The 16,215-nt window shown below is 37.3% G+C and overlaps 1 protein-coding gene across 2 annotated transcripts in view; it reads left to right on the top strand.

The window, feature by feature from the left end:
• The window catches only part of NHLRC2 (NHL repeat containing 2), a 33,390-nt gene extending 17,926 nt beyond the window's left edge, over positions 1–15,464 (top strand). The window contains exons 6-12 of one of the 2 annotated variants that reach the window (XM_041461117.1): positions 2,264–2,363; positions 2,792–3,023; positions 3,465–3,587; positions 4,726–4,935; positions 5,996–6,221; positions 7,088–7,237; positions 14,827–15,464. In XM_041461117.1, coding sequence (XP_041317051.1) covers positions 2,264–2,363; positions 2,792–3,023; positions 3,465–3,587; positions 4,726–4,935; positions 5,996–6,221; positions 7,088–7,237; positions 14,827–14,894 — 1,109 coding nt within the window. In that variant the 3' untranslated portion in view covers positions 14,895–15,464. Of the gene's footprint in view, positions 1–2,263; positions 2,364–2,791; positions 3,024–3,464; positions 3,588–4,725; positions 4,936–5,995; positions 6,222–7,087; positions 14,676–14,826 lie in introns of those variants that run through there. The other variant, XM_041461116.1, reaches the window with a different exon arrangement.
• The last annotated feature ends 751 nt before the right edge of the window (positions 15,465–16,215 follow it).

The raw sequence follows: 16,215 nt of genomic DNA, 5'->3' as shown, positions 1-16,215 counted from the left end.
TGTCTGTGGTATTAGAGAACTGGATAGATGAATGGAACAGATTTTTCAACAGTACTCAGTTCAAGTCTTACTCCTTCATTTAATTGGTGGATAAAGTGAAAATTAAATAATTAATAGAACTTTCTGAGATAACTCAGAATGAATTGCATAGCATAGCAAGATAAAAAAGCTCACTTTCTGAATAGACCAGTGATTTTAACAGTTTTTATTCTGTGGTACTTAGAATAGTAACATCTGAATGTGCAAGATATGCATAATGGAAATAGAAAATCTTGAAGCTGAGCAGTTACTATATAGGAAGGAGTGAAATGATTTCATAATCTATTTTCTCAACTTAAATCTCTTAGAAACAAGCTCTAATCAAAAAGTGATTGGGACAGGGAGGTGTTGTTTTTATTTTTTATACTGGAGTGTTTTTGGCATTGTTGGAACTTTGGTAGTGTTTCTGGTAATTTATAAAATGTGTGTTTTGAAACTCAATTTCTTTTTTGATCCAGAAAAAGATTTTAGACACTTTGCAAGTTTGACTTTCATTTTTGGAGCTCTAGTTTATGTTAAAACATGGAGCCACAGGGAGGTGCAGAAAAGAGTCACCAGAGTTACTTTGATAACAGTATTGGGAACTTGTATATTTATCCAAGAAACAGAAAATGCTGAAGAAAAAGTCTGTTAAAATCATACCAGTAGTGTTCTGAAGAGAGCTAACAGTTTAAGAAAATGAATTCTGGATAAAGAAGGATGCCATTTTTCCTCTCCTGTGGTTTTAGTGTAGAAAAGATTTCAAATTAGAAGAAGAATGGCAGGATCTCAGTTGGGGGAATGGTGGTAATTTCATTTTTTGGACTCACTGGTCAGATTTAAAATGCTTGCAGGCATTTCACGTAACATTGCTTTTATTTTGAAACTCCAAACTATTTTGTTTGGGGGGGAGGGGTGGTAATTATCCATGAGATTGTTTTCAGGAGCAGTTATGAGATGCACAATGCTTTACAAGTTCATGTGAATGCAAAGCAATTTGAAGATATTTTTCTGTTGAGTGGCTGATGGTTATTCCAATACCTTTTATATTTATTTAGGAAAAATGTGTTGATGTTATCTATAATTACATAGGACAGCATTAAAAAGACAGTACTGTCCTCATTTTAATGCAGTTTTTGAATGTCAACTTTCTGTTCCTTAAGATTTTCAGGAAAGATTAAGATAAGTAAATTTCTTTTGCTTTTGGGTTGTTGGGAGTTTTTTCATTGTCTTCCACAACCTGCCTTCATGCATTTTTTACTGCTGTACTGTGATTACATTTAAAGCTATAGAGTACAAATGTATTCTTCAATTTCCACTTGTATAATTTTCTTTGTGAAGTATTATCTGGGCAAGAGTTGTGTAGTTATTTCTAGATTTGGAATGCTGAATAGTAGTTTTATACTTCAAGTTGAAAAAAGTAGATGCTTGACACATGCTTGAACACTTCTTGACCAGAAGGTCACTGTTCCACAGATCTGCATCTTGCATTTGTGACGCCACATTTACATGTGCTGAGGGAGAACAACTTGGAAATTGCATGGTTACTTCAGGGGGAAATTAGGAAATGCCCAGGTCAGATTTACTGTTTGAATAAACTGCAGTTGATGCTCTCCAGGGCAAGCATCAGTTACCCTTAGTTTAAAACATGATGTCCTTTGTGTATAATTATACATTATACACATGATGTCCTTTGTGTATTATGCACAATGGTATTGCCATGGTTATTTCTTTCAAAACTTGTTAACAACTCCCTGTAGTTTTTTGGAGTACCTTATTTTGTCACTAGTGTAGTAAAAAAAAAGAAAAAAAATTAAGATTGCATCCCACAAAACCGTCTTAGCAAAGATAGGTACTTGTTTGGCTGGTATGAATCAAAAATAGCATGTGAAACAGACACAACAGTAGAATGTTGCAAAGAGCAAATCTCACTTGAAACATTGCCTCTATCAGGTAGGGATATTAAAACCACAATTTTTAAACCCCTGGGAATAAAATAGCAAGAAGAAAAGAAGAAAAATGGCAAGAAGGAAAGAAAATAAATAGCAGGTTTTTGTAGATGAAAGACATTCTCTCTATCTCTCTCTTGCCCTATTTTTTTGGTTGTGTTTTATTTTTTTCCCCTATGGGGAAGATGAGTAGGGGGTGGGGGGGACAGAGGGGTTGGTTTGATGATTTCTTTGTGTTGTAACATTTCTGAAGTGGGGTTTTTTTTAATCTGGATTTCTGTGTCCCTTTCTAAAAGTTTCAGGGACGCAGGAAGATGATGTGTTATGGATAGCAATGGCAGGCATTCACCAGATATGGGCACTGATGTTGGAAGGTGGAAAACTACCAAAGGGAAGGTAAGCAACTGTACTAAGAGAAATGTGAAATTGCTGCTTGTCTTGATAAACAGCTTTCAAATCCCAAAGAGAGAGATAATCAAATTAAGCTGAAAATAATTTCGTTTAAAGGGTTATATGCTTAAAAGTCTGCCTCCTTTTCCCACATCTGTTAGATGAAATGAAAGATGCTACTTCAGCTATACAGCTATGACTTGGTATGGTGCATTCATATAATTGAATGTTATTTTTCCTTGCATTTGCTGAGTTACCTAGTAATGAATGATGTGCTGAGGTGATAAAAAAGCACAAAGGCATTGAATAATTCCTCACTGCTGCATTACAGTTGGTTTTATAACTCACAAGTGCCTGTTCTGTAGCTTCTGTTTATGCATCTTGTCGGAGCTGTTTCCAACTCGTGATTGAAATTGGGTGCTCTTTGCCTTTAGTGACTTAAAGAAAGGAGTCTGCCTTCGCTTTGCTGGGAGTGGGAACGAGGAGAACAGGAACAACGCTTACCCACACAAGGCAGGGTTTGCCCAGCCCTCGGGGCTCTCCCTGGCCCCAGAGGAGCCCTGGAGCTGCCTGTTCGTGGCCGACAGCGAGAGCAGCACCGTGAGAACCATCTCGCTCAAGGACGGGGCGGTGAAGCACCTTGTAGGAGGAGAGAGAGACCCATTGGTAATCACCTCAAACTTCCCCACACTGCCCTACTAATATTCCTCAAGCCTGACCTGGAGGAACCACTTTTGGGGTGAGAGGGTAAATCAGTTTCCGTGGCCATCAATTTCTTAACTTCACTGCTTGGAATGCAAATGTGCGGCAGTTGTATGCTCAGGTTGTAGTGCAGACTGTTGCTGCTTAGATAAGAAATTACTTCACTTATTCTTAAAATAGCCAATTTGATTCAGCATTGTGTGGTCATTAAATCAGCTGGATTCATATTTATAACTTAGGTGTGAGAGTTTCCATTTCTGTGGTTAGCACCCACGCTTCCAGGTTTCAGTATCTTTGTTTTGAAATTGTCTTCATTTTTTTTTAAATTTCCATTTAATTACAATCATTTAATTAATGTCCACATTGAATAATCAAATCTATTAATTAAACAAAATAATTTTTCAGAATTTGTTTGCTTTTGGTGATGTGGATGGAGCAGGCATAAATGCAAAGCTGCAGCATCCCTTGGGAGTAACATGGGACAAGAAAAGACAGCTGCTTTATGTGGCAGATTCCTATAATCATAAGGTAAGTGTGTACTAACTTGTTATATACAAACTTAAAATTTTTATTACTACAAAGAGTTATTTTAGTAGCATAGACAAATTTTGCTTGGTCCAGTTGAGCTGAGGAAATTAATTACACGAGTTTCTTTGTGGGTTCTTCTTCCTTCCTTCCTTCCTTCCTCCCTTCCTTCCTCCCTTCCTTCCTCCCTTCCTTCCTCCCTTCCTTCCTCCCTCCCTCCCTCCCTCCCTCCCTCTTCTGGGTCCTTCTCTTTACCATTGTTTTGCTGTCACGTTCTTCTGTGTTGATATGATGGTCTCTTAGGGAAGGTGAATTTAAAGTGCCAAGTTACAGTTCAGACTAAAGACTTTCTATGAGCCTTCCCAAAGATGTTGAACTACAGTAAAAGAGCTAGAAGGGCTTATTCAGGAATACTGCAGGTTTGATAACTGGGAGGACAAGAGGACTTGTTTTTCCCTTTAAAAAGCCACCTAAGTTTTGAGAAGTATTGTGGGTTACCTCCATGGAACTCTGGGATAAGAGACATTGTTTTGCATGATTGTTCTTGTGTGATGTTGTATAAGCATCTGTGTCTAGAGGTTTTTAACTGTACACTGACTACCTGCATTAAAATAGAAGTAACCTGTTTGATCTGAAGAGTATATAACACTAAATGCTTATTGAAATTTTAAGGCAAATGGTGGGGTTTTTTCACATCTTGTATAAAACATTATAAAATTTTTTGCTATTTAAAAAAACCTCATCTATTTGTGGAAGAAAAATAATCTACAAGTTAGCCTGCTAATATTGTTATGCTCTCACTGCTTTGCAGATGTTTCTAGAAACGAGCAGCAAACATTAGAAAAACAAGTCATCCAGCATATTTTTATAGCTGAGGGTTAGGTACCTTCAAAATCATGGAAGGGAACCCTGAATGAAGACCAAAGGAAGAAGTGAAGTCCATGAGGGAGTGGGGAGAGGGAAAGATGGGACACATCACTTGGTAAAGAGTGATAGCACAGCATCTAGGATGGACACTTGTTAGCTGAGGTACTCAAAAAGCAGTGCTGGCTACTGGAAATGTGGGACATGAGATAATACAGAACATCTAAATCCTGCTGGGTTTTCTCAGACAAGCTCTTTGTGTCTTTGTTGATCTTAGATTAAGGTTGTGGATCCCAAGATGAAGAACTGTGCTACCCTGGCAGGCACAGGAGAAGCAGGCAATGTTGTTGGTTCCAGCTTTACCCAGTCAGCTTTCAATGAACCAGGAGGTTTGTGTGTTGAAGAAAACGGCCGCCTCATGTATGTTGCAGACACAAATAACCATCAGATTAAAGTGCTGGATTTGGAAACAAAAATTCTTTCCATGGCAAGTAATGCTTATTAAACAGGCTTATAGTGGAGTTTTGTGTTTTAAATTACTATTTCAGACTTCAGCAAGTGTGATAAAAATGAGATAGCTAACTTTGGGTACAGTAGCTGTATCCACAGGATGTTTTGTGATGAGCAGGGAAATGAGCATTGCCTTTTAGCACAGTTGTTTAAAGCCTCAGTCTTCAGACAGACAACTTTTGCATGAAAACAGAAAGTGACAACCCTCTAGAAAAGGTTAATACAGAAACATCAGTCATTAAAATGTACCACCCATGTTTTCAGCATGAAGGGCATTTCATGAGCATTTTGTGAAAAAAGGACGTGAAATCAATTACCAAGACATGTAATTACTCTGTAAGAGATGCTTTTGGGAGGTCAGTGACTTAAAGCAAGATATATATAGGGTTTTCAAATTATCAGATCAAAACCACTGTCAAAATTGAGCACAGCTTTATTTGATTGTAAAATCTGTTCTCATGTCCACCTTACAATGCCACTGTATCTTAATGATTTTTTGAAATGAATATACACATATATTTATGACATAATGATCCTAATGTCTTCTTATATGTTTCTTGCACTTAATAATACACAGTCTCCAATGTGTGTTCAAATTTTCATATCATGTAACATGTTGGCTTTTCTGGGAAATTCTCCTCTGTTTTACTGTGCAATATGCATTAGTTGAAATCCTGGATTTTACTACTGAAGCATGCAGTTTAATTAGAAGGAAATGCATTTGCAGTTTATCTAAAGCAAAAATGTAATCCAACTGTAAAAAATTTAAATTAAGGGATACTATAAAGTAGTTATGGTTTTTATGGCTTTAATAATAAATATTGCTTTTATTTGGATTAATCAAGGTTTTTTTCATTTTAAGAAAACATTTTTTTCCTTCCCGTTTTCTCTTTTGTCATAGTATTGTTTCACACTGAAAGTTTTAGGCCAATAGCCATATGATGTCACTTTGAAACTGTGGTTGTATAATGAAAGCCCATTTGTTTTCAGTGCTAATAAAAATAAAAATAAATATTTTGTTTGATTTCTACTGATAGTTGCCTATCCTGAAGCCAGAAGCATGTGATGTTCCGGATAACCTGCCTGTGCAAAAGGATAAAATAGCAAACCTGCCAAGACTGCCTAAATCTGCACCAAATATTGAACTTCCTTCACTAACTGTAGCTCCTGGCCAGACAATTCAGTTTTTATTAAAGTTGACTCTTCCTCTGGATTCAAAACTGAACGAGGAAGCTCCCAGTGCCTGGTTTATCACAGCAGAAGGTAAAGTCCCTGGTTAGGATGGGAAGGGAGTTCTATCAGCACATCCTGCAGTGCAGGGGAGCTCAGTCTTGATGAATCAAGATGTCCCTCCCCATCCTGTGTTTCTGTTTGACCTTGTGATGCAGTACTTGATATTTAGAGTTGATGCATTTAACAGCTGGAGTGCAAAGACTGAAAAAAGCCAGACACCTGGTAGACTGCTTTTTGCTTGAATTAATACATGCTGCATTATTTTATTTTATGGCTCAGTGCAATGAGTTAGGTGTATGTAGTGTACAGTGGTTTTTAGTTCACATACACTCAGATATTCAAACAAAATGAAACTGAAGTTTCATTCTAACAATCAGCCTGAGCATTGCTAAATTGCACCAACCCAGCTATAAGACCAACACTGCTGTTTGGAAATGCCATCATTTTACTTACAGTGTAATGCATTTATGGCAGATATCTTACCTGGTGTATTAGATCTCTGATGCAAATGTATGGTAGCCATTAATTTAAGAAATGTTGCTTGTGCATATCAGAATAAATTTCAATATCCTTTAAACAATGTATAGGAGAAACTGCAATTCCATTGCATTTAAGTAAGATGCACTGTATATATAGCACCTATACACCTATAGTGCTGGTGCAAAGCCGTGGATCTCTCCTTAAATGACTGGGAAAGCATTTGTCATGTACTTTTCCTTTTTTTTTTTTTTTTTTTTTTTTCTTTTCTGTTCATGACTGGAATAATCAGGAAGGAAATTTCCTGTAATGTTGTATGTGGAAAGTCCTTGTTGTCCTATAGGTAGAATCAGTGTTTTCTGTAGCTTTCAGACATGGTGTTAAATACCCTAATGATAAAATCTGTTCTTCCTTTGCAGATAACACCTGGTTGCTGCAAGGACAGTGTCTGACAGGAGAAATAAAGGATGTTTCCTGTCAAACTGTCATTCCCTTTCAGTTGCCTGGGAGCTGTGTGTCAGCTGAAGCCACCCTGGCCATCAAAGCGTGCCTCTACTACTGCAGCAAAGGTAGCAGTGCCTGTATGATGGCAGGAGTCTCCTTCAGCCAGCCCTTGCAGGTCACTGGCACAGACCAAAGCAGCTCAGCTCAAGTGGAACTGATGCACACCTTTGTAACCAACTAACACAAAGCCAGCTGATTTCACACTTTATTTTCTATCCAGCATTTCTGTGGGAGAAAGTACAAATAGATAACTTGGCTCTGTTTTTTCCTGGAGCTTATGACAAAGTTAAGAAATAATTTGCTTGGTAAAATGAAGTAGTTTTTCCTACAGCTTAACAGGAAAATTTATCATCACAACCTCATTTCTTTACATTACAGTAGCAGCAATAACTTTGTAATACTGCAGACTCTGTTGCCAATTGTGAACACACTGGATGTCTGCCAGTCTTAAGAAGTGAGCAACAATTTTTAGAGTCCATTTGAAAGAGCTGGTGTTACTTTGTGATGTTACTGTAAGATCTTTGCACTGTAAATAGAGTAGATCATTTTGGACTAACACTTCAAAATTCCTTTTATGCCCTTATTGCATCTTAATAGGATGTCAAAAGGAAGTTCTTTCTCCAGTCTATAAAAAAGTATCTTGCTTATTCTTCTGTGATGACACTTATGACATGTGTATTTTGAAAATACACCTTAAACTAGGTGCAGCTCTTGTTTTATGCAAACTGAGCATTTTGCTTTAACTCAACATCACCGCCTTACGTGAAGAACAAAGGTTCATGGGAAATTTTCTGTGCAAGGAAGCGTTCAAGCTCCTGCAGAAGAATTTCATATTGATTTTTAACAAAGAATGTGCCTCACTGCAATGTGTATATGTATATAAAATAACCACCACAAAGCCATGCTGGAGCTTTTCTGATACATACCAATTTACATTTTATAGAAAGTGGTAGATAATGGTTGAATATCTACACTGCAAAAATTAAATGTCATCCATTTCAAGGAGAGTGATTCACTCCCATTTTTATGATTTCTTTGCAAAGACTGTTCTGAAGACTTTGCATATACGTAATATTACTCTTGAAGTCTGATTCAGAGTCTTTTGAAGTCACTGTTAGTCCTTGGATTTGTTATAGTGGCCACTGAACCAGAATTGCATACTTGATAATGGATTATTTACATTCATGTTTAGAGCCTCTGATATTTTGCTAGAACACTGGTAACCTAATCTTTGAGCAAGATGCTTTAAAACTCTATTGCAAAACTCTGCCCTTGGTGGTTAAATGTTTTGCAAATAAAATTCCCTCAATTGCCATAATAAGAAGGGGCAGGGTGATAGTGGTGGTGCAGGTTTATTTACTTGAGCTGCAAGAGTTTCCATCATGCTTAAGTGGTGATTGGGTTAGGCCCTGTGCTCTGGTCATGATGATCAGTTCTGAGAAGATGATTTTGTTTTAAGTTAAAAGATACTACTGTCACACATACTATAAAGTGCAGTAGTGAAAGATTTTTTTAATATAGTCTTTTCTAAAACAATTACTCCTGACACCTGTCAGTAAATCCCCACTATCAGTTGTTGTTGCTTTTTCTTACTTAAAGGCTGACTGAAATGTTGGTCATGAACCCAAGAGGCTTTTGTTTTAAAGGAGTGGTGTGGTTCTTCCTTCCATTGAAATGCCAGTCTATCTGAGAGTTCTTTGTGGCACCAGAAATGGTTGTTATCTCACCTGTCAGCAAAGCAAGGGCTGAAATGTTATTATTCTTATGTTTGGTTTTTAAGTAGCTTTCCTAATTCACTGTTTTAGCTCCTTTGGATAAGCCTCTCCATTCTCACATGCCAATTTGGAGAGAAAAAACTTTGATACTTTGTTCACAGATAGCAAATGCTGTTGGAAGGATGAAGATAAAGAAAGTGATTTGGGCATTTATTATTTTTTACACTTTAGTAAAACTTAGTCTTTCACTATTCCTCGTTTGTCTGTTTACCTTTGGATAGTAGCCAGGAAACCTTCAATCAGCTTCTAGATAGCCTGCAGATTTTCTGCTGCTCTCTAGAAAAAAACAAGCATTAGATTCAGAAGTTGAGAATAATGAACCAAACTGTCACAGTTACCTTGAACGTGTAATTCATCAGATGGATCTTTTGTCTCTCATTTTGTCCCATCATAGAATGGTTTGGGTGGGAAGGGGACTGAGAGATCATCTTGTTCCAGCCTCCTGCCATGGACAGGGACACCTTCCACTGTGCAGGTTCCTCAGAGCTGCACCCAGCTTGATTGTGAACACTTTCAGGGATCTGGCATCCCAGCTTCTCTGGGCAGCCTGTGCCAGTGTCTGACCACTCTCACAATAAAGAATTCCTTCCCAATAAAATAAATAATAAATCTGCCTTCTTTCAGTTTGAAGCCATTGCCCCTGGTCCTATCCCTACATGCCCTTGTCAAAAGTCTCTGTCCAGCTCTTGCAGCTCCTTCAGGTACTGGAAGGTGCCAGAAGGTCTCACCAGTCTTCTCCAGGCTGAACAACCCCAGCTCAAATTTTCAGCTAGAATGACATTATGTTGTACTATTTCAATTATATCACTTGATGAAATTCTGCCTGTACTTCAATATTTAAAAAAAAAAACAAAAAAAAACAAAAAAAAAACCCACAAAAATCTGACACTTTCAATTAATGTATTGCTGTGTGGAAAGACTGTATTCCTCACTTCATTTAACTGTAGTGTATAATTTTTAATTTTCTATCTAAATGTTCTCTCCTTGCTCAGTCTCTGTGTTCACTGTGATTGGCCTTTAGTCCTACAGTCTAACATAAAGTTTTGTTTGTCCAAGGGATAAGGATACACATTCCCAGAGTCACTGCTTCTGTTTCATTTGTAGTGTACAGATATTCAAATGTTCTATGATTAGAAAAACACAGATTTTTTTACAGCTTATGATATTTAGGGATACTGTTTCCATTTCTTCCTCCAGGGTTTACAAGCTGCTCTTACAGTTAATAGCAAGTGCCATAAACTTCACCAGACAGGCAAACTGAATAGCATGTACAAGCTACAAGAAATTTAAGTACCAGAAAGTATCTTCCAAATATGATGCAGAAAAATAGGAAATGTTACTATTCTGTAAAAAAAGAATCATATATATTGATGCTACCTCTTTGTATGGGAACTAAGTTTTTTCATGTTCCCTGATATAAAAATTCTAAGCAGATTGGAATGGCTCAGCACTCCCAGATTTGTTTCTCACAGTAAAAGTTTGTAAATCAAAGTCTTTTCCAAACATGACTTTCTACTGGCTTTAACAATTTTTGCAGCAGACCTTAAGAAAGCATTAAAAGACCATAGCAAGTCTCTAAAGAGTATTGGTCATGGTTGATTTGTATAATGGAAACAAGTTCTGTGGCATTTTAAGTTTTTAATTGTAGTGTTTTCATCTCTGGGACAGCTTTTGGTTTTGATTGGATGTATTAATAGTTCCATGAGATGCTTTTAGTAATTTTACTCAATTGCAGTATAATATTTTCTATTAGAATAGAAAAAAGATAAAGTGATTTTGAAGAGGGAGGATAATTTGTTTTAATAGCTCCTTCATGTTGTTTGAATTCAGTAATATCTTTGTGTAGTTTGCTCCCTTCTGTTGAAGGAAGGGTAGGGATGATGACTCTGTAAATCTCTTGATGGGCACATATTTTATGCATATATTTTTAGTTGATTTCTTTTTGTGTTAGATTCTTACATCGTTTTTAGCTTTTCTATTGGATGCAGTTCTTCACAGTTTGTGTTTGGGGTCTCATATCTTCCACCTGTAGAGCATTACAATGTTTGTATAATGCTGTGGTAGTGTGGTACCAAGCAAGAGAAAGTAGTTTTATAGCATCAGGTAAATGCCTTGTCTGCTTATCCTCAGAAAAAGTGCATATGGCTTCCAATATATTGTATGTGTTCTTAATGCACTGATTTTATTTCAGTAGGAAAATATTGTAGCTGAAACCATGGGTAAAACTGTTTTGTTGAGAGAACATAAAAGTATATTGTTTACCTCTTGCTCAGAGGAAGGGGATGATGAAAATGAAGAGACTTTCCTTCTAATGCAGGGCCATGTCCTTCTGTTCCTTTAGTTATTGACTATTTATTTTATCAAAGCTAGAGGCATTATTGACCACAAATTGTCTTGAATTTTATTCCTAACAAGGTTTTCTATGTACATGGAAGCTTTAAATGTTTGACTTTGTAGAGTTATGAGTGATAGATCTTGTTTGAAATGCTTTTAGTTTAGCAGACAATAGCAGAGATTTATGTACATTCTTAAGATTTGTAATTTTTTTAAATCACTGGTATCCATTGACTCAAAGACACTTTGAGGCTACACTCTCACAGAAGTGTGAACTCAAAATTAAGTTTTCTTTGTTGTAGAATATGTGAGATTCACTGTGACACATTGTGTTCTCCAGGCTGCAGTTGTGCTACCTAAGGAGAATTTTCCATGCACCACAACTCTTCAGTCACCCCCAGTAATTCTCCACTGAAATCTGCCAGGTCACTTGCTCACATAATCAATTAATATTACTGATTTAGGTTAGCAAACATTTAGCATTCAGAATTTATCATTACAATTTTTGTTGAAGTTGGTTTGTCAGGGATTAAAGGAGCTTCTCTGTCCTAAGCAAACAAAGTATAGGAATGATGACAAGTAATTGGAGATAATTTTTGAAAATGTGAGACCTGGTTATTTTTTAGTTAAATCACAACATCTGTCTTGCATTCAACAAGAGATCATTAATTTAGAAACAATATTCTGATATTCTAGAATATTCTAATATTTTACATTCCATTATGTTCATGTAACCAAATTTGACTACTGTCTTCCATTAGAAGCAGAAGTTCTATATTTTGTAGTTTTTGTACTCTTATAAAGTCACTACTCTCATTTAGGATTAGGATTCATTCCTGTTCAGGACTCATCACACCTATGATTGAGTTTCCAAGTTTATCTTAGTTTCTTTGTCACACAATTTTGGGAGATTTTGGTTAGGGTTGTGGGTCTGTCCTTTCCTCCTGTAGTTTCCACAGTGAAATGCAGCCTGTGTCATGTTACCATGGAGGGATCCAAGTAGGAATGATTCCCTCCACCAGCTCCTTGCCCCTCCCGTGCTTCAGGGATGGGGATGTAAACAGCAAGTGATTCTAGACAGCATTAGAGTAAGAAGATGTCCTCAGGTCAGCTTCATCAAGCTTTGCACTGGTGCAGCTGCTGTCAGAAGTTTTCCCTTTACCTCTGGCCCTGTCCACTGAAGTCCTGCAGTTGTTTGTAGCTGTCCCAGAGCATCCCATCAAACTTGAGCAGCCTGTGCAGGGATTCTGATGGCTCTTGGTTTCAGGAAACTTTGATGCTAGAGATTAAATACTTTAGCTGCTATAGGTTAAATATTTTAGCTCTTAAGTAATTTGCTGTCTTGTTGCAGGTTATTTAATTATTGTCAGGTAATGCACTCCTGCTGCAGATGAGAAGCTGGAAGCTTGGGTGTGAGTTGAGGAATGTTTGTGTAGCTATAATTAAATATTGCTTAGTTTACCTCTTTGGTGGTCCTTTACTTTCAAGCATACCAGGGAATTCTGTCCAATTGCAGGCTCTAGGGCTAAGCAAAAGAATTGCAAGTATTTTTCAAGTCTTGCCTAGTTCCTTTGAAACATTGACAATTCTGAGCTAAAGAAATCCCGTTTGAAGAAAACCTGTTCATACATCTGCCTTAACTTAATGCTCTGTACTCAACATGCCTCAGAAGAGAGATATTCCACTGTATTCTTTCCCATTTTGACTAAGGATTGAGAAATTCAACCCATCTGGCCATTGTCAGACTTCATAGAAAGCAAAACAGCAATTTCCAATTTGATTTTACATCCATCTAAAAAAAGGAAAAAGAAATAGAGCCTATTTTCCAAGCTTTTGATTAATCTGAAATACTGGTTTTGAACCATATGTTCAAGGAATCTGTCCTGAGAGTTGCTTGAATCATATTTCCAAATCTGGTTTCCAGATTTGAAAAATTAATTGATAGTAAAGCGGAGAAACAAATTGCTAAATGTTTTATCTACTGAATATTTAACTTCAGAAGTCTCCAATTTCACTTTTAAAATAGAATTAGAACAACTAAAATGTTCTCCTCTCTGTCATTACCGTTAATGTACCATTAATCATTGTATCATTAAAACCTGTGATGGATCTATGTGATTTTGTAAAAAAATCAATAAAGAAGAAGAAGGTGGTTGTTACATAGTGACTGAGTGAAATCCAGGTGCTCTAAGGTTAGTGGAAAATTCCTTTAGGGCCAGGAGTTTGGCCCAATGTGACAGAAATTCTGTGCTTTTATTACATCTTGATGGCTGAAGGAAAAAATCAGTGCCTTTTGTAACAATACTTGAAAGTGTTTCTTTACAGAAATACTGGAGTACTGATTGAAATAAGCTATTTAACCTTCATCGTTTGCAAGTTTCAGAGGGATTTAATTCTACTAATTCTGAAACTGTGAAGAATTTTCCTTCTCTGTCATGTTACTGAATTACTTTGAAATTAAGGTGCTTATTTGTCAAACTCCTTACAAAATACTTCAAAATGAGGTAGTTTCTCAATCTTGTGAGCTTACTCCTGAAATTATTGTTAGCTCTTTTGTACACTCCAGATCAAACGTGGCAGGGAGACTTCAAACAGCTTGCTGAAATCGTGGTTTGAGTGAGATGGAAGGCAAAACATGCACTGATAAAGGGGCAAAGGTGACACTTCTTGGTATTTGAGGGATGGAGATTTGGTCTTTGTTTTGGAGGTTTCATCTGTTCTACAGATCAGCAAAGATGCTTTACACAGCAGAGGGTTGTGTGTAGGGGCAGTGAAGAAGGGTCAGGTTATGTCACTGTGAAAATGTGTAACTTCATTTAGGTTGTGCTGCTGGGACATCTAAAAATCCCGGCAGTATAATGCTAGTGAGGGAAGTCACATTCAAGCACTTAACACCTTAATAAATGTCTCCAGGTGGTTTAAGGGGAAAGACAGGAATTTTATTTTCTTCCTTGATAATTTCAGTGTTGCTTTGTAGGAATTGGAAAATTTTGTCTGTTCTTTGAGATACTAAACCTTTGTTTCTCCATTACATTCGATGCAAAACTTTTCATATATTTGAATATTTTAAAAATGTGGTTTACATTTATTGTTACAAAACATGAGAAGAACTAAAATGGAAGCAATTCATCTAAGCTGATCTAGATCGTGTAAATTCTTCACTGACAATGTTGCCTAACTGTTCTTAACAATATTCATAGATGATGATATCCTTTTTAAATAAAGGGTAAATGTCCTGTAATATTATGAGAACAAATAAATACACTGTAGAAGAAATGTCAGCCTTGGCTATCAAACCAACAGATAAACAGTGATTAAAGAATGTATGCTTTCTCCTGTGCAGCCTCTTTCTCCTTGTAAAGCTTTTTCATGGAAAAATAAACATTAAAAAATTTTATGTTTTCTTTCATGGCTGGGTTTTTCTGTCAATCTTTGTGTGAACACAGATCTAGAAGTTATGAAGTGTGTCTGCTGTGAGGGGTTGCAGCTTGAATAAAAGGCTTTAATTAAGAAGTACTGTTTGTTTCCCACTCCCTTTGCCACAGGCTCTGCAGCCGTGGGTGTCAGTCGGCCCTTCGGTGACCAAGGGTCTGTAAAACAGCGTGAGTCGTGAGGACTCCCCCCTCCAGGGCTCTGGGAACAAGAGATCTGCTTTTATTTTCATTTCTGCACATTAGAAATGGCGCACTGCGTGAGTCACAGGCTGCCTGATTGTGTCCTTCAGTTTATTGCAGAGATCCCAGAGCAAATTTAGCTGTGGGATGAGATCCCTCTGCATGGAGCTCCACTTGACTCAGTGTTTGTTGCTGTGGTTAGACTGTGCCACACTTTGCAGCATGTGAGTCCCTGTTTAATTATAATTATGGCTGAACTGTATTTTAGCAGCAGTGTCTAAAAAGCATAATTGTTTTACTCTGATAAAGTTTTGCAGCTTTAACCCAAAACCTGTGAGTACAGGGCAATATTGCAGGTTCTCATGGGCTCCCGTAGAACTGGAGATGGACACCAGCATGCCTACAGAGATGCTCTATTATTTGTGCTGCTCATCGTGTTTTTATTGATACAGTGATTTCTCATTAATGAAAGCATTGTGTGACAAAAATTCTGGAATGTCTACTGTAGGTCAACCTTATAAACTGTAGTGTAACTATGTTGAATTTGTGTCATTCCCACCACCCCAATAAAGATTATTCCTCGTGTTTATTCATCTATTCAAATATTTAAAATATTTATACATACTACTTACAAAACTCAGCTAACTTTCTTTGATTTCCATGCAGATGCAATATATTCAGCTTAGTGTGATGCAACAAGTCTAGATTTGACAGACACTCAAATTCGATTGTAATTTCTCTGTTTTACTAAAAAGTTCATCAAAAGCTTCTACCAAGCTGAACTCAGCAAGTTAAGGTCACACAATCTCTCAGCATCTCTGAGCATTTGCCACAGGTCACAAAGCTGAGCCTTGACTGGCTTTGTTGTCATCTCTGAAATGGCACCTTTACCCCCAACTTCTGTGTGTTCTTAAAACAGAAGTCCTGTGTGAGCACAGACCTGCACATTCCAGCTGCAAACCAGGCTGTGATGTTTTCATGGCTGATGGCATCTGTGGGACTGAGCTGGGCTGGTGCATTTTGCCAGAGCCCCACGAGGCGCTGCCTGGTGCAGATTTCTGTGGTCACAAAGCCACTGCTCTAGGAAACTATTAATTATCTTGTTTCTAAAAGCAAGGAAAAGGAGCCTTTCATGTTAAAATCACTGACAGGGCCAAGATATTTTCTTGTTATTGCAAGGGATTCTGCCATCTCCTGCCAAGAGCAATTTATCTGGAGATTGGGTAAATGGGGCTTTAAAGAGGCCTCCTCTCCCTGCCCTATCCTTCCCATCTAAAGTAGTTTCCTGTGGCTGTTCAAACTCAGGACTCTGCTCCCCCA

Source organism: Pyrgilauda ruficollis, unplaced genomic scaffold (assembly GCF_017590135.1).
Source record: "Pyrgilauda ruficollis isolate IOZ18807 unplaced genomic scaffold, ASM1759013v1 scaffold15, whole genome shotgun sequence".
NCBI classification, from domain to species: Eukaryota; Metazoa; Chordata; class Aves; order Passeriformes; family Passeridae; genus Pyrgilauda; species Pyrgilauda ruficollis.
This window is presented reverse-complemented; position numbering and strand designations above follow the sequence as displayed.